This window comes from Sitophilus oryzae, unplaced genomic scaffold (assembly GCF_002938485.1).
Source record: "Sitophilus oryzae breed Bouriz unplaced genomic scaffold, Soryzae_2.0 scaffold_41_pilon_pilon, whole genome shotgun sequence".
Lineage (NCBI taxonomy): Eukaryota > Metazoa > Arthropoda > Insecta > Coleoptera > Curculionidae > Sitophilus > Sitophilus oryzae.
The window spans coordinates 1,696,988-1,716,316 of NW_022146996.1; the positions used below are offsets into that span (position 1 = coordinate 1,696,988).

General features: G+C 35.4%; 1 protein-coding gene across 1 annotated transcript in view; it reads left to right on the plus strand.

Annotated features, from left to right (window-relative positions):
* Positions 1–19,329, plus strand: part of LOC115885704 — a 73,821-nt gene that overhangs the window by 40,646 nt on the left and 13,846 nt on the right. The window contains exons 5-9 of the mRNA XM_030904689.1: positions 1,626–1,836; positions 8,443–8,585; positions 10,847–11,216; positions 11,275–11,441; positions 17,239–17,955. Coding sequence (XP_030760549.1) covers positions 1,626–1,836; positions 8,443–8,585; positions 10,847–11,216; positions 11,275–11,441; positions 17,239–17,955 — 1,608 coding nt within the window. The remainder of the gene's footprint in view (positions 1–1,625; positions 1,837–8,442; positions 8,586–10,846; positions 11,217–11,274; positions 11,442–17,238; positions 17,956–19,329) is intronic.

Genomic DNA, 19,329 nt, shown 5'->3' on the forward strand with positions numbered 1-19,329 from the left:
TATTTACGGTCCACTATGGAAACAGAACGTCTAAATTATTTGGCAGTTTTACATATTGAGTCCGACCTTTTAAAAACTATCAATTACGATGAAGTAATTGATAATTTTGCGAACAAAAAAGTATCTAGGAAACCTTTATAGGCATATAAGCAAACCTTATAGTTTTATTGTTCGTTTGTTGTCATTTTATATGAATATTTTAATATTTATTTTATGTTCTGTGTTGATCTGTTCTGTCGGTCTATTCTGTTGTTGGTCCTGTATTGAAATAAATGTTTTTTATATCCGTAATTTTTTTAATTAAAAAAAAAGTTAAGGGGCGGCAATTTTTTTTTTGCCTGGGGCGGCAACTTCGTTAAGTCCGGCCCTGCCCGTCTGTTGTCGGTAAAATTTCACGGAACAAAGGAATGGACTGTGCTGTTCCGTGAGGGTTCGTATTGGCTCGGCAAATTACGGACCATTGTCGGTGCATGCAGCTTCTATTTCGCATATATGTTGCCACCCACAATCTCTTCTTGCATTTTTGTTGCAACAATAATCCACTATACATGACACACAAAGTAGCAGCTGCCACAGCCTGTTGCCTTGCATCCATGTCAAATCGAACTAAATTTTCAAGTTCCGGGTCTCAAGATCAGACTGCATCTCAAGATCAGTCTGCAGACCACGAACCACACAAACCGTTTTGACAATGTCGGTTCGTCAAATGGCTGACCAGGGCAGGCCACGGGCCAATTTGTGGTCTGCCAAACCACGCACCGTGTAACCGGGGCTTAATACTCAAGTTTACAAACAGAAAAAAAATTGTAAAAATACCTTCTTTAATACTTTGTATTGCCCCGCCCTTGGCTGCTATAACCCGCTGTATTCGTCCGTTCATACTGTGATTGAGGCTGCATATATCATATTGCGTTATGTTTTCCCATTCTTCTTTAAGGACCCAGCGAAGTTCATTTAATGAAGCTGGTACTACTTTGCGACCTCTTACCCTCCTGCCAAGCATTTGCCAAACGTCGAACATGATGGGCAGTTTATAGTAGTATATAGAGTTCAAAATAATCACCAAAACAGCCTTGTTACATTGAAAAATAACTGATAATGAAAAAATTTCAAATTGTTGGTGGCAAGCTCATTTAGCTCTTAAAAATTAATCAAGGCATGTATTAACATGATCCAATAAACAAAATGCTCAGAAGACATATTTTAGGAAAATTTACACACGAGATTATTACACAGGATGTTTTAAAGTTAAGGTAAAAAACAACCCCTCGATTAACCCTGTATAATATGACAAATACTAAAGTTTATAAAAACTGAGTTTACGAATAAAAAGTGATATAATTACAGCTTGAAAAAAAAAATGATGAAAATAAAGCTAAAAATAACAAAAATATAACACTTTAAATTTGACCAAAATTTTTTCCGTTGCGTTTTTTTTGCATCTGAGTGTATAATATTAATTACACTTTCTACGGGTCTTCTGTTAAATGGTATGGTGAAGTTTTTAAATATATCTGGGTTTCTGGATATTATCATATTTTTTTTTTGCTGTTGATGTTTAAATCTATTTTGCTATGTTCTCCTCCCTTATTGACTAGTTGTTACATTACTCCGTATTTCTTTAGATGACGAAAATAGTGATTATGTCAGCGAAAATCAGGGCGAACCCGAGGAGTTACCGGATGAAAAGACCGATGAGGAACATGAAAATGAACCGAGAGAACCGGACAATGAACACGCTGAACCAAAACCTGTACCTACCAAGCCTATTTACCCTGGTCAAGGAGCTTGGGCCAGAAAAAATGTCAAACATAGACCACATATATCACAACATAAGTAAGCGATGTATTATAGTTTAATATTTGTTTATTATGTTGCGGTTAAGGTGTTTGCTTGATTAATTTCACGGCACGAAAAAGGGACACCTTAAATGTTTTATGTATTTTTGATCTTTTAAGCAATTTGTAGCTAAATTATTAGACTTTTTAGTATCTCTTTCTAAACTAAAAATTGACATTCCCATTACGAGAAAACACAAAATGTTGTTATTTCAAAAAGTTTGGAACACCCTCTGGAAAATGTTAAAAAGCAAGGAATTTGACAATAATTTTATCATCTAGGTGCATCTTTTCTCGATAGTTGTTCTTTTGGTTCATCTCGTTAGCTTTATTTTTGTTGGAGATATTCGCTTTTGAAGAAAACACTAACATTTTTTCGTAATTTTTACATTAAAATCAAACTTTTGCTTTTGGTCCTAGTCGACAGACCTATTTTGTGGTCCCGAAGCAGGGCCTTGATATACGATTTGCTTCGTTGAACGGGAAATATTGTTACGGATTCCGTGGGTCCACTAATTTAAACTCACGATAAAATACTTAACGAATTTATTTTCTCACTTTATACACAATTACTAACTTATAACACACAACAAACTAACTATTTATAAGATTCCTTCACCAAATTGTCCGATTTTCAATTTCCACGCGGTATATTCAAATTTCAAAAACTGTCTCAGTTGTCGATGGCTCCGGCTTATATACTCTATTGACTGCTTCTCGAAATTTCTCCAATTTCTCGGAAAGCGTACTTTCTTCATACCAGACAATTCCATTGTCTGATTCCCTTACTTTCGACTTGACTAAAAGATGGCGCCTGAAAAGTCTTTTAATTTCTGGCGGATACGTTGCGGTTGTGCAGGCAACCAGTAATACATTTTTAATTTCTGGCGGATACGCCATTTTTCTTGACATTGCCCCTTCTCAAATTTGATCGTCCCGATCAAGGTTCCTGTCTGGTATCTCTTCAATCGATCCAGATGAACTACTTTCATCTTACTTCTAGGGCTGCGTTGAATCCGGTACACAACATCATTTATCCTCTTGATGACTGTATAAGGACCTTCCCATGCTGGAGTTAACTTTGGGGACCTCCCTTTCTTGCGCTGTGGGTTATATAACCATACCATATCGTCCTGTTGAAATCCCGTAGAATTGGCTCTGAGGTCGTAACGAGCTTTCATCCGGTCACTGGCTAGCGTAATCTTACTTCTTACGGCCTTATGAATTTCCATTAACCTTTCCTTCAGTTCATCCGCGTAGTCCTCTACATTTGTGGTGCCGTCGTCTGGTGATCCGAACACCAAGTCACAAGGCAACCGTAATTCTCGACCAAATAAAATCTTCGATGGTGAAAGTCCGGTGGTGTTGTGAACTGCACTTCTATACGCCATTAGGAACAGCGGTATGTGTTGATCCCAATCTCTTTGATGTTCGGCCACCATTTTCGAGAGGTGTTCTTCAATGGTCTTATTGAATCTTTCGACCATCCCATCAGACTGCGGATGTAAAGCTGTTGTCCTAGTCTTGTGAATACCAAGCAGATCACACATCTTCTGGAACAGTCTTGACTCGAAGTTCCTTCCTTGGTCAGTGTGAAGCTCTAAGGGAATTCCAAATCTACTGAAGACATTATTGACCAATACTTCAGCTACAGTCGATGCTTCTTGGTTTGGAATGGCAAAAACTTCTGGCCATTTACTGAAATAATCCATCGCTACTAAAACGTACTTGTTGCCCTTGTGCGTTTCAGGGAATGGGCCTGCAATGTCAACAGCGATTCTTTCGAATGGCAGTCCAACGTTATATTGTTTCATTTTTCCCCTAGATCGAGTGCTTGGTCCTTGGCTGGCTGCACAAGTTTTATATTGTCGACACCATTTCTTAACATCTTCACAATAATCCACCCAGTAAAAACGGTCTCTCAGCTTGCTCAGGGTCTTGTTTACCCCAAGATGGGCTCCAGTTTTACCACCTTGAATTTCTTCCAATACCTGGGTAACTTTCTTCCTTGGTACCAGTAACTGAGTTGTTACTGTCCTGCCATCCGCACTTTCCCACGTGCGCTTTAACAATCCATTCTCAATCACCAGTGAATTCCACTGAGCCCAGAGAGCTTTGAAAAACGAGCCCCTCTGTCCGCAATATCCTGGCACGGTGTCTCTCGCCGTTACCTTCCTTGAGCCGTAGTATTGCTCCGATGTCTGGATCTTCCATTTGATCTTTCCTCAATTGTGTCGTCGTCCACTGTTCATCAGCTCCAAGCTTAAAACTCCTTATTCTGATAGTGCTTTCGCGATGTTTCATTTTCTTGTCCAAGGTAGCTCGTCGTCGATCTAGGTCGTTGTCGATAATTTGTACCCGTCCTACACGGCACCCAACGGTTTTCTCTAGTTTCCCGAACACAGTCTTCTTGGTATCACCAGGTATCATCACAATTTTCGATAATATTTCTTCCATATTTCCTGGTCTCTTCTCTTTAGATACAGAAAATTCCTCATTTCCGATTTTCAGGATGTTTCTATGGTGATCAAACGAAAAACCATGTTGACTGATCACATCCATACCCATGATAAAATCATCTTCAATGTCCGCCACTAAAACGCTATGCCGAAACTTCAAATTCCCTAACTCCAATTCCATGAAAGCCTCTCCCCGTACAACGGCCATTTCCCCCGTAACTGTACGTAAATACACTCTTCTTCTAAGAGGCATCATCTTCAATCCTCGCACTGAGTTAGTCTGCACCAACGATACCATAGCGCCTGTGTCCACAGTCATTCGATTTCTTCTACCATTGACCTTCCCGTTGATCACCAAACTGTCAGCGGTTTTTCCTAGACTCCTAACGGAAAACATCCTAGGGGCTCTGTTTTCTTCAGCCAATACTCGCTCATTAGTGTTGATTTCCGGGTGCCTATGTTCTCTCGATGGTAAACGGAATCGCATTTGGACGCGGCAATCCCGTTTGATGTGGCCATTCCTGCCACATCTATAGCAACTTATGTCCTGGGATCTTCCGATGTGCCGATGTTCTCTGGATGGTGAATGGAATCGCATTTGGATGCGACAATACCGTTTGATGTGGCCATTCCTGCCGCATCCATAGCACCTCATGTCCTGGAATCTTCTTTGGTTCTCTGTCTGGGTGTTGTTGACTTACTTGTTTATTAGTAGCTCACATAGTTTGTCGAATTTTCTACACATCTCCTCCAAACTTCTGTGGGTACTCTCGGGCTGTTCCTCTACCGTTACCGATCTTATCTTCGGTCTAGGGATGGCGCTAAAAGCAGCTTCGATTTCCAGCGCCCTGACCAGTGCTTCGCTGCTGGTAGAAAATCAGGATATTTGCAGCGCCCTCTGCGCCTGATAAAGCACTGAGCAGCGAGTTCCTCCCTAAATCCTTCCGGTGCTTCAGGATACGCTAGGTGTACCAGCCGACGTAAGTCTGCTTCAAATTCCTGCAGACTCTCTCCGGACCTTTGCAGGCGTGTCTTGATCTGGGCCTGGTAAAGTTGGCGTCGATGTTGGTCGCCATATCTTCTGTCCAGTGCAGCGACCAAAGTTTGGTATTCCTGCTGTTGGGCTGTAGGAATAGTTTGCAACAGTTCCAGGGCAGGGCCACGTAGCGCGATGACAAGTGCTGCTGCTTTCTCTTGGTCAGTCCATCCATTGGCAGCAGCGGCTGCTTCAAACTGACGGTGGTACATTGTCCATGTCGTTTGTCCATCGTAGGTCGGAGCCTTAAGGTTTGCTGTTCCTTGAACGCCAGGTGTCTTTACTTGTACCTTGGTCTTCTGTAGGTCCATCTCCAACCTTTCTATCTTCTGCTGAAGGCGCTCCTCCAGATCTTCTACGACTTCTTGGAAATGGTTCTCCTGTCGTTTTTCCAGGTCTTCAAAATTCTTCTGTAGTCGAAATTCCTGATTTTCCAAAGTTTTCTTAAGACGGTCCTGATCTTCAAATTTTTCTTTCTGGCGACGCACTTCTAAATCTTCAACAATTTTCTCCAACCGTTCTTGTCTAATTCCTTGATTTTCTAAAATTTTCTGAATACGGTCCTGTTCTTCTTGTCTTTCTTTTGACGTCGCTCCTCCAAACGAATTTCCAAATTACCCAGTATTTTCTCAAGCCGGTCCTGTTCTTCTTGTTTCTCTTGTTGTCGTTGAACTTTCAAATCTTCGAAAATGTTCTCAAGCCGGTCCTGTTCTTGTTGACATCGTAGTTTTTCCTCTTCCTTTTCTCTTTCTAATCGGGCTCGCTCTTCTTCTCGTTCTTTACGGAGTCTTTCTTGTTCTTCTGCCTTCTCTCTTCTCATATTCTCCATAAAATCGCCCAATAATTTGCTTACTTCCTCCATTTTCTTCGCTTGTTCCCTTGTACCAACCATAAAAATACTCTAATTCGGTCTAAAAATCTTCCAATCCACTTAATTTCTTCTTAAAATCCTCTTGAATCGCACTTCCGACACCAATTGTTACGGATTCCGTGGGTCCACTAATTTAAACTCACGATAAAATACTTAACGAATTTATTTTCTCACTTTATACACAATTACTAACTTATAACACACAACAAACTAACTATTTATAAGATTCCTTCACCAAATTGTCCGATTTTCAATTTCCACGCGGTATATTCAAATTTCAAAAACTGTCTCAGTTGTCGATGGCTCCGGCTTATATACTCTATTGACTGCTTCTCGAAATTTCCCCAATTCTCGGAAAGCGTACTTCTTCATACCAGACAATTCCATTGTCTGATTCCCTTACTTCTCGACTTGACTAAAAGATGGCGCCTGAAAAAGTCTTTTAATTTCTGGCGGATACGTTGCGGTTGTGCAGGCAACCAGTAATACATTTTTAATTTCTGGCGGATACGCCATTTTTCTTGACAATATTATAATCTTCTTCTTTACAGTCCGTTCACTGATATGTACGTGTAGATTTTTAAATTCCTTGCTGTCTTAACATAGTTAACATATTCCACAGGGTGTTTTAAACTTTCACCAAAATATCAACATTTTGTTTTCCCTCGAATAATTGACAGATGGAAACTTTCATTTTTAATTTAGAAAGAAATACTAAAAAGTCAAATAATTTAGAAATAGAAATACTAAAAAGTTAAAATCATCAAAATCAACCCCCTAGAACAAAATATATTAAATTCTAAAATACATCAAAATTTTAAGGTGCTCGTTTTTCGAGCCGGTGAGTATAATGCAAGCATCTAATTTTATAAAACAAATGAACATTGAACAACAAACAAAAAATGTCATATGTACAGGGTGGACCATTTTGGTTGTTTCTATAGGGTATCTAGGAAACCGTGAGAAATATTCAAATTTTGATACTGCAGTTTCGGGTTCTTTTTTTGAAAAAATTAAAATGGCGCAAACAGATCGTGGCTATCTTCATCGGTTTCGAAGCTACAGGGGGATTCTCAAATTTTGTACTTTTTGAAGATGTTCGATAGTTTGTTTATTTCAGCAATCACGGAAAAATGAATTATACATTCTAAAGGCACTTTTCTGTGTAGAATGCGGTGGCGTAGTCAGACTTTTTTCGAAAAAATTATTTTTTGAGATATTAACTATACTTATGTTTTTTAAATAGGACCCCTTGTATATTTTTAAAATTTCTTATTAACCTTTTAAAAATGGCTGGGTTTGGTTGCTCGCGCTCTGGATACCGCTCAAAATATAAATCAGCTGCCATTTGCTTATGTTTGTTAAACTCAATATAACATTCTAACATATTATTATATTTCTCAAAATTTTCAAATTTACTCATTTTTTACTTTATTATTTAAAATACACACACTTCAATCTGTTGAAATGAAATGTTCCGCATCCATCAAAGGTATGTTCCGATCACCATGACAACCGTTTACTTTGTTCCTCGGCGCGGCCTACCATCCACTAAATGGATATTTTAAGAAAAATTTGAAATGTTGAGGTTAATAGTGAAAATAAATATAGAGAGATATATATTTTCGAGAAGCCCATGCCAAGCTGAATAAGAAAATTTAAAAATATACAGGGGATTTATATAAAAAAATTACCTATTTAAAAAAAAACATAAGTATAGTTAATATCTCAAAAAATATTTTTTTCGAAAAAAGTCTGACTACGCCACTGTATTCTACACAGAAAAGTGCCTTTAGAATGTATAATTCATTTTTCTGTGGTTGCTGAAATAAACAAACTATCGAACATCTTCAAAAAGTACAAAATTTAAGAATCCCCCTGTAGCTTCGAAACCGATCAAGATAGCCACGATCCGTTTGCGCCATTTTAATTTTTTCAAAAAAAGAACCCGAGACTGCAGTATCAAAATTTGAATATTTCTCACGGTTTCCTAGATACCCTATAGAAACAACCAAAATGGTCCACCCTGTACATGTACCATGTGAATATGGAAAATATTATATTGGTGAAATATCTACAGTATGTCCCCAAATTATCTTAACAAGAGACTTTTTTTTTATTAAGTTTTAGAGAAAAATGTATTCTTCATAAACGTGTTTGCTTGTTCTAAAATGCTTAATCCCGTTTATACTTTTCCAAATTTCCAGTCTTTTATTAATATTCAGTATTTGTATCTAGATTTATTAATCCAGAAGCAAATGAACAAAGGCCAGATGGATATGACATATTTGCTGATCTAGAACAATTTTTTGATAGTCAGAGAAATTCATTCGAAAGAAATCTTGGAAGAGGAAATGTAAATGCGTTCAATATAGTAAAAAGTATGTTAAAGTACACTACTCAAAACAATTATCGCATATTTTTAAAAACCATATTAATTTGAATACCAAGACACGTTTAACTCTCTGAATTACGTTTTTAAATAGTTTGGATACTGTAAAAGAAAGACTTAAATTACTATTTCATATATTGTCTTTAAAAATAAATTTTAAAGACAAAATTATTACAATTAACAATAATAGAGATAATTTTCTCGTTACAAAAACTAAGAAAGCCGCGAAAAGAAGATTGAAAACAAAATTAATATTCTGTATTGCCTCCTCTATTTCTTACAACTGATTGACATCGCCTTCCAATACTTAAAATTAAGTTTTGTACATATGTTCAGAAACACCATTCCGTTCCTCTATAAGTGCTCTCGGGGCTAGAAAATCCAAAAGGAGAGTGCTGCTTGTGTTTTACAGTCGCAGTATGACAAAAAGTCATTAACTATCGAAACGTAACACAAAGGCTACCCAGAATATAACGTCTAATGGCTATTAGAGTATGCAGCACATACAAAACGGTATCTGGAGATGCTATAGGGGTTATATCTGAAATAGCACCTATTGAACTGCTCATACAGGGATGTTATGATAGATACCATGCTATGGATAAGAATCTAGCGAGGACGAAACTTCTCCAACAGTGGCAGGACAAATGGGATACCGGAATATATGGCAGATGGACATACAAGTTAATACCCGGCATTTCATTATGGTTGAACATATCATAAGGAGAAGTGGATTACTTCATGAGTCAAGCATTGTCTGGTCATGGGTGTTTTAGAAAATATTTGTATGATCGTTGTAGGGTTGATATGCATCATGCAGCTACTGCGGTCAGGTTGATAAGGTTCAAAAATGTGAAAGCATACCGTGTGAGTTAGAGCTATAGGGACAATTCCGTATGGAAGCCGGTAAAGACTTCGACTTACCCACATTTATGATATACTTAGTTGAAGGCAAAGAAAACTGTGAAGAGAGAGAAGAGAGACAAAGAGCATGATAGGGTAAATCTAGACACCCTTTGCACTGAAACAATGCGAGATGATTACAAACGGATACGTGTAAAGTGGTGGCTGGAGGAGGTTTTTTTTAGCCGGTAGAAATCCGGCACTCCCCAACTTTGGGTGTCTTATGCAAGACTTTTTCCCTCCAACGAAAAAAAAAGTGTTTCGGACAACTAACATAAAGAGCGGCAATGAATAACGCAAAATGAATTACATGGTCTTCAAGAATGTCTGTAATGTACATTTCAGCATTCAATGTGCGGTTCTGGATTACGGATAAAGTGCAATTCAGTGCGAGCTTGAATATTAATTCCTCCCCAGACTCCCCTCCGCCAAAGGCATCCAACTGACGAATATTATACTGAAGAAATCGGGTTCCAGTTCTTCTATATACCTTCTACACGACGATCGTTCGCTGATAAAGTAAATCTGGACTCGTCAGTAAACAGTACTCTACCCATTCAGCAACTGTCCAGTTCAGGTGTTCTCTTCCAAATGCTAATCTGGCTACTCGATGTTCCCGTGTGAGTCTTGGCCCAGTTACCACTCGTCTTGGTTTCAACTGGTGTTCTCTTAATCCGTTTCTTACTGTCTGATCAATTATCCTAAGCTGACGAGCTATTAAAATTTCATTTTGTAGGTTTCTAGCAGTAGTTGCACGAAGTTGCTAATTGTATAAATAGGTCCTGGGCTGCTGTTGTAGCTCTTGGTCTACCTCGGCCATGACGTCTTTTATAACTGTGAGTTTCCCTGTAGTGTCTTAGTACTCTATTAATTGATGATTGATCAACATTAATTGTGGAATTTGTGCAATCCTAACTTGACTATACCCCTCGTTTGATAGCGTTACAGCGGTTTGGGGCTTCACCTTCCGTCAAATGTCACAATTCATCTTTCGAATAGATCTAATTTTAGTTTTATTTACAAAATTACACAATAAACAGAAAGGCGACTGCCGATATGCACAACATAATCTGTAACTTTCAATGATAGAGGAAAATACAAAATTGCGAACATAAACCAAACAGCCTACTGCATTTTTTATAAATAGCTTTCCTTTCGGGTATATTAAATAAAACATTTTTAGTCTAAAAAACATGAATAAAAAACCTTCCTTCATTTAGAAGTATGTAATAATTACTTTTTTTCCAATATGCGATAATTATTTTGAGTAGTGTATTTAAAAAAATATGCCTGCTTATAATTTGGTAATTTAATTTACAACATGACTAATCGTTCGATTTTTATTAGGTGAAATAAAACCACCTAAGGAAGTAACTCCACTGGTAGTATACGATCCATTTCAAGAATATGGCCATCAAAATAATGGTCCTGAACAGCCTAGTAATCGTGTCAGTATTCAGCAGGCTCCTGGACAAACATTTTTTCAACCGTATGTACACCATGACCCTCATAACAGGAACCAAGAGACATTAAATCATGGACATATTAGCCAGCCTAATAATCAGGTCGAAGAATTTGTACCACAGAGATTGTACACTCAAGTAAGAAATAGCGAGAACGAAAAACACTTGCCTTACGAACCAGCACGAACCGGTACTGGTCGACTTAAGGAACTCATTAAGGATTCCAAAGTTCATACGGTTTACAGTGAGGAAGGGTAAGTATATCAAAAAATAAATATAAAAAAAAACAATTAATTATATTGTATCACATAGATATGAAGATAGCGCCTATGACCATGCAGGTCACGTTAAAAAAGCTGAACAGGATGAAGGTCTGGCTAAAAAACTAAAATACAAGTCAGAAAAAAGCAAGCCCAAGAAAGACAAAGAGAAAGTTAAAGATAACGAGGAAGGGCAATCAAAAAAAGTTTTAGAGACAGGTGAGTCCATATTGTTTGAAAGTGGTACACAATAATGAATACTTATAAAATAAAATATCTTCTTGCGCTGATATTGTTAATATTTAAATTTTTACATCGCACGATGTATCGACTTTAATTCCGTCATTCCCTGAATTGCCCAGTTGTTTCATACGTATTGCCGCCAACCATTGTACAGTCTGACTAACGGATCTGAAACAACGGGGCAACGGTAAGGAGCGTGAAGTGTTTTATGAAAATATACAGGGTGAGTCTTAAATAAGTGCAAATATTTTCAGGGCTGGTAGGTCTCGATAAAAGAAACATATTTTCTCTTTACCGTTTTTCAGATAAGTCCGAAATAACCGAGTTATTTAAGTTTGAAAATTTAAAAAAGTGATTTTTTTTGAAAAAATGTTGAAAGCCGCCGGATTTTTTCTGTATTTGCATCCCTTTTAGTGCCGTAAGCCGTAACCGTAGAGTATAGCCGTAACTATGGTAATAAGGTAATATCAGAGATTAAGAAATTATATAGTCTGTCCAACGAGAAGATCCTTGACAGTGATAGATGTGTCTGTCATTTTAATTTCAAAGTAGTTTATTTTATTTTACAAAGAAATAAGTTGGTACAACTGGAACGCATAGCAGGAAATTAATATATGTATTTAAAATTTGACTGACAAGTAACTTCAAAATATTGTGAATAAAACTGCATAAAACTGAAAAAAATGTAATCGAGTTATTTTATTTAATAAAAAAACGGTATGTGTTAATACAAAACAAACAAAAACAAGACACCACATACCAAAAAATATAAAAAGAACTATTTCTTACTTTCAAGCTTTATGAAACATCCCGCATTTATGATTATATTTTATCAATATAACTTATGTACAAATACAAATTTGTGATATTCCGCAGGAATAAATAAAATAACATAAGTAAAACAATCTATTTTATTAATAATAACACTTACCAAATTTTATACCTCACAGGTTGATTAAATAACTTTAATCTAAATTTTTTAAACCAGTACCTTTTGACATTTTTTTCTGCAGTGCTAAAATCCATTATTTACCTATCGTGTGATGTCGATATTTTACAGCTACTCCAGTTTTTAGTATGGGTTTAGTATGGTCCTTCTACCATATTCGAGATGCACTTATCTACGACGAGATGGTATACGAACTTTATTAATAGTAACTTTATTGGTGTATCTGTATAAGACTTTCTGCCTGGGCAGCGAGTATTAACCATAAACTGTGCTCTGGGTTCTACAGTTAATTTTCACTCGATTTTTCCTCCACTTGACTTCAAAAGACAGACTTTGACAAACGTCAAAAATCTAAAGGCGAGTTCATACGCATCGGCGTCCGTTTGTCGTTCATCGTCCCGTCAACCCAATAAAATTGAAATACGATTTGTCATTTTTGAAATAAACCAATAAAACTGATTAAAAACAACAAGTGACGACGCATGACGAACTTATATTTAAACCGACCCATAATTAACTTAAAAATTATTAGAAACTTTTTTTAGTAAAATAAATAGATTGGTATGGGACGTCATCTGCTTTTCTTCTGTCATCGTCTGTCGAAATCTTACCTGAGAAAAAAAACAGAGTATACCGTGGGAAAATTTGCAGTGAACAGGCAGTTCTAAAAAGCTTTCGAAAAATATACAGGAAAACTTAAAAGAAAATGGACAATTTTCAACTTCTTCAATTTTTTGCGAAAAAAAAACCTCGTGTCGAAATATACAACCCCTGAAAATATTTGCTCTTAAGACTCACCCTGTATATATTATTCCGGTAAACTTTATAATATTATTTTATTTTAAATGTACCTACATTTTGTTTAGTGATTTGCCAAAAATAGGCCAAATATGAGGTATATAAATATTTGTTAAAGGCACCATAGACTTAAAATAAAATATGTTTTAAGTCTATATGCATAAAAGACAATACAATAACACCACCACTGCATTTTTCAATAGTAGTGACTATTTCTACTGTTTCTACTACTAATAGAGCACCTAGTAGGGGGTAATGGCGACAAAACGTAAGAACATCTGGACCAATCAGATTGGTTGAATTCGGGATGCCATGCCATGATGAATTTTATCATCGTTGCCAGCTTGCCCTAAGACATTATCTTTAGGAAATACTTTACCGTAAATCGTTTGACTGCAGATTTCAGGCATTCCCTGTTTTGACGGAATTGTTTCTTCGATTACACATATATTGCATAAGTGAATTTTATGTGAAAATAGACATGTCACGACATGTATTTAGACTTATTTTACAAAAAATAAATGATTATTATTTAAATAAAAACTAAGGCCTTGGAACGTAGAGGAATTGAGATAATTTCTACAAGTTTTCAAACAATAACCGCAACCTGCAATAATCTACAAACTCGCTTCAAATTCGTACACTGTGGTCATGTGTAACACGACAAAAATATAGTGATACATATTAATTTGAATGTTTACGGAAAAATACTTGGTGCACTCATCTCTCTTGGTAAAGTAGAAACATTATGTATAGTGTGATTTTTTCAGTTTGAACAGTTTCGACTGATTTCATTACCTACTAGAAACGAAAAAAAAAACACTGATTTATTAGTATTGTACCACTGAATTTATTTAAATTCTGCGACTAGTTAGTTCTCAGAAATATTTGTTCTTTATTACACATACAAACCGTTTCGGTAATAATAAAAATTATAGGAGTATGTGTTTTAAATTTAATATAGGTATATGTCGTAGTCTCATAGTGTATTCCGTCTTTTCATGAAGAGCCTAGTCACTTAATGAAAAAAACTAACCTAACAACATAACTAGCCTGCTATTCTAACCGACGCTTCATGAAGTGACTAGGATCTTCACGCCACGAAAAGACGGAATACACTAATGTGACTACGACATATACATATACGTCCAATTTTAAAATATTCTATTTTCTATTACAAAAATGCGGATAATGAAAACATGTCCCTGTCAATATATTTTTTATCTTAAATAGGTATTGTTATTACAAAAAAAAACTTTCAAAAGTTCAAGGATAGTATAATCCGGCAAACAGGATAACTTAAATAGTTTACTTAATTACAGCATTTCACTGAAATATTCACTCATTACAGTGAACAACTGGGATCTACAGTCCCAAACAATGTACCAATGAAGGGTTATACCGTTTGTCGGTAGTACGTGAATTTCCTAGGTATTTCAGGGAATAACGAGTTTCACTCTTTGATGCCACATGTGGGTGTTTTCTAAGTGGCTAGTCTAAATAATACTGTGTAAAAAACTTTAAAAACTTAAAAAGGTGTAAAAAATTTAAAAAATCAAATTTCCTCCTTGTAATAAATGACACGTCACCGCTTTTTTTCAAGAACACTTTTTTTTCTTGATTGGCAATAATTTTTTAACAAAATTGACATCTTGAGTTTTTCTTGTACAGGGTGTCCCATTTTAGTTGAAATCATACGGTATATCCGTTATTAGTAAAGATAGGAGGATGTGGTTTGCACAAACCTGTGCCACTTTTTTGTCAAACGGAAGATGCTGCCAACAAAATTTTCATAGCCCTCTTCGTTTCTGAGCTACAGGGTCTTTTCGAAACTTTTGCAATTTGGGACAGTCCCCGTATCTTCGTTATTATGGATGATATCGAGAAGGTGAAAACTGATCCTTGTAGAACTTTTTACGTAGAATACAGCGGCGTAGTCTATTTTTCTAAGGAAAAAATATTTTTGAAAATATGAACTAAACTTATGTTTTTTTCAAATGGAACACCCTGTATATTTATAAATCATATGATCCGCCTTGCTATGATCTTCTCAAAAATATATATCACTCTATATTTATTTTCACTATTTACGGAAATATTTAAAACATATCGTTTTCTTATTAGTAGGCCGTGATAAATAACAAAAAATCAAAAATAATATTTACTAAAATAGTCATACACTTATTAAAATATTGTTTGGAATTGATATATTTTACTTTTGAACTGTTAAGTATCACTCAATCTGAATATATTTTTCTTTTTTTTAACGGAATTAATTATAAAGCGATGGGTTTGCAAATATCTAAAAGCTTGCATTAATAAAGAATTTTCCAGGTGTTTAACATTGTGTTAGTTGCCACGATATATTTCAAATTTCAAAAATCACCAAAATCAGAAATCGAGAAAGGACAACTCCAAGGAGGCGCCATCATATGGGTTCATATGATGGCCTCCATCATATGGGTCCATTGGTTTCTCAATTATTCATTGATTTGAGAAATAATAGTTTAACAAAATTCTAATATTTTCGTTGTAAGTTAAGGGGAGTTCCATCTTGGGGGGGGGGGCTGAAAGTATATTTCACGTAAATTAGCTAAAGGAATATTTAAAAGTTCCGGTACGATAGCTTCCAAGATTTACAAATAGCGGTAGAAAGTTAAGTTTCCCTAATATATAAAGAATTTATTAGTGGCTCTCAAAATAAAACAAGAGACAGCAGTATACTTTTAATAATTCTTTAGTTTCCTTTATTATCAATCATGGCCTACTAATAAATATTATCTTTTAATATATTTCTTAAATATTGCAGTAAATATTGAAAATAAATATAGAGTGATATATATTTTTCAGAAGCTTATGGCAAGCCAGATCATATAATTTATAAATATACAGGGTGTTCCATTTAAGAAAGCATAACTTTAATTCATATTTTTAAAAATATTATTTTCATAGAATAACCGACTACGCCACTGTATTCTACGTAAAAAGTTCTACAATAAATATGTTTCACCTTCTCGATACCTTTAACAATAACAGAGATACCGGGGGTGTCCCAAATTGCAAAATTTTCAGAAAGACCCTGTAGGTCAGAAACGAAGAGGGCTATGAAAATTTTGTTTACGGCATCTTTTGTTTGACAAAAAAATGGCACAGGTTTGTGCAAACCGCACCCTTCTATCCTCACGAATAACGGAGATACCATATGATTTCAACTAAAATGGGACACCCTGTACATTGAATAGTTTTAAACTTAAAATTAAATTAAAACAACTACAACTTCGCATTCTCAAAATCGGTAGAAAACGAGCATACATGAATAATTTTGGTTGATTTTTTTTCTCGAAAACCGATTTACAAAAACAATCTCAAGAAATCAATCTCGTTTAGAAATGATGGACAATTAAGAAAAAAATAATATTGTTTTGGAAAAAAAGCAGTGATTTATCGTTTATTTTAATGAAATAATAGTGGTGTGTGTGTACGGACGACACTAGTTTAAATAGAAAAATAACGATTAAAGAAAAAAATTGGTTTAATACCTGGACACAATCTTTTTCTTAAAAACATACCAGAAAAAAATCATAAATTAAAAATCATACCACTCGATTACTTAGGAAACATGCTGTTCCTTTAATACTAGTCGGGGTCACGGAAACATGCCCAATTAATTAACGAACGACGAAATTATAGTTGCTTCAACTCCTTCAGACCGTTGATGAGCGGCTTCCACATATCCTTGATGTCAATGCAAGGCTAAATAAATAGAGCTCGCTGAAAGAAAATGGCTTAACGCAAAACAAAATAGCAATAAGCGTCATCGCGTAATCCCATGTCGTAGAACATGTTTGGAGAAATCAGCGCACAATGCAGTCGTCGGAAGCCATCATGTGACATATTCTTAATCTAAGTGTGACATGGTTGAGTGACTCCGACTAATATTTACGGAGTATCTTTAGGCAATTATCAAGTTAATATAAGTAAATCTTGTTTCAATAACTATTTCTTTAAAATATCTTTCTGGTTTAGAAAATCTCGAAAAACAACTTGAAGATTCAGTACCAGCAGACAGTGCATATTTACCTATAGACAATCAAGAAAATGCCAGTGAAGATTATGAACCACCGCAATTCGTTAATACAAAAGCAAACATGAACAAAAACAATAACTTTATTAACACTCAGGAATTAAAGACTACACATGTGAAAGACAAGAGTAATGGGGATGTTCAACTTGAAATTGAAAGCGAGGTGAAAGTGATTATGCAGCCAAATAATAGTACCAAAGCCCATAAATACGTTAAAATATACCCCAAGATATTGAAAGATATATCCAGACAACAAAATAATACGGCTAATATTACCTCTTTAATTGGAAAAGAGATTGAACAAAAATCTATATCATCAAAGTACAACGATAACACAAATAACACTAATTCAGGGAAATCTGAACAATTTATTGCTGATGTTGGCGATATTCATAAATCATCCAAGCCTTCTTACATACCAGAAAATGTAGAGATTAACCCCCTTGAAAAGAAATATGGAGAGGACATTTTTTCAGAAGATATATCGAAACTTAAATCAATCAAAACAAAAATCCAGCGGAAAAAAAGATCACCAGAAATTTGGTTCGAAGATGTTAATGTAGATACAAAGTTCATAGACAAAATTGAACATAAATTTGAACCAAAAAAGAAAGAAAAAAAGCTTGATACAAAAAAGTATCCCTATTATAAAAGATCTGGTAAGTTATACAGGGCAACGCACCTCATTTGCCTCGGTTCATTATACGAAAACAGAAAGATGTAGAAACAAAATATTTTATGGGTATATCTGGGAAGGCAATGTGCATAATTTATTTAAAACTATTTTGAAATGAACAGGGTGTGTCAGAACTAAGATCCATACTTAATTTATATTTTTTCTTGTGGAACACACACACACCCGGTATTTTATTTTATTTTTGAATTCTTGGACATAAAATATGGTATTTATTGTAAGGGTTTGATATGTTTAAAAGCTTTGGTTTTTGAGATATTTAAATATGCATGCTATAATAAAATAGTTTGTCAACGCCTTGTACAGGGTGGGTCAAATTCGACGTTTTTAAATGGAAACACCCTTTTCTATAGGAGATAGACAAAAACTAATATCGGTGTCTGGAGCTCAATTTTTGTCAAAAACATGATGGTGAAAATCGCATATCGATATCTGTTACTGTTTCGGAGTTACGGGGCGTTTTTCAAAAATATGCATTTTTAACAAATCGCTGTAACTTTTTTGCTATGGAAAATTTTCTATTTTTATGAAAACATTTCCAAAGCACCTTTTACGTAGAATTCAATGGTTTAAGTATAATTTTTTTAAAATTAATAATTTAAGAATTATCAACAGAAAATTTGATTTTTTATATGAGACACCCTATATATCTTTAATTTATTGAAAAGAATTTAAAATTAACTTTCCAAAAATATAACACACTTGATATTTTGCTCGATTCCTCTTCGAGATATAGAGTATACAAAAATTCGCCCGCTTTAATTAAGTAGGCTTTGAATGGCACCGGCTGTAATACAAAAAATTCTAGCTGTGAGCATCAATTAAAACGAAAATAATATTAGAGAATATGAGAGATGCAGAATTTTATAACAATTTAAAATATATTTAACCAACATCAACACATTTAAACTATATCTGATAACAATAAAAATAAATAGCAAACCAAGACATGAGATTTTGCTGCAGGTGTTCGACCGTCTTCTGTTATGGACAGACGGGGCCGTTTCTGAACATTTCTCGCGGAATTCATTAACTCAGTGGGGGTGAGAGATACCCTCTCATAACTGCTACGTATTTCTAATTCTTGTCTAGATTATACGGAAGAATAAGGAACCTTTATTTTTCCGCAAATATATCCATAGGATTAGATCCATGGGCACTAAGTCAGGCGGCCTCGACGGCCAACGGCTGGGATCTTGGTTAGCTATTCAATTATTCTTGAAATTGGCTGCAAAAATTTGCTGATAACTTCAGCGTTCTGAGGCGGTGCCTCTTCTTGCTGGAAAAATATTTTTTCGAGTTTCATTAAGGGCATATCATCAATAAGGGGTCCAAAGCC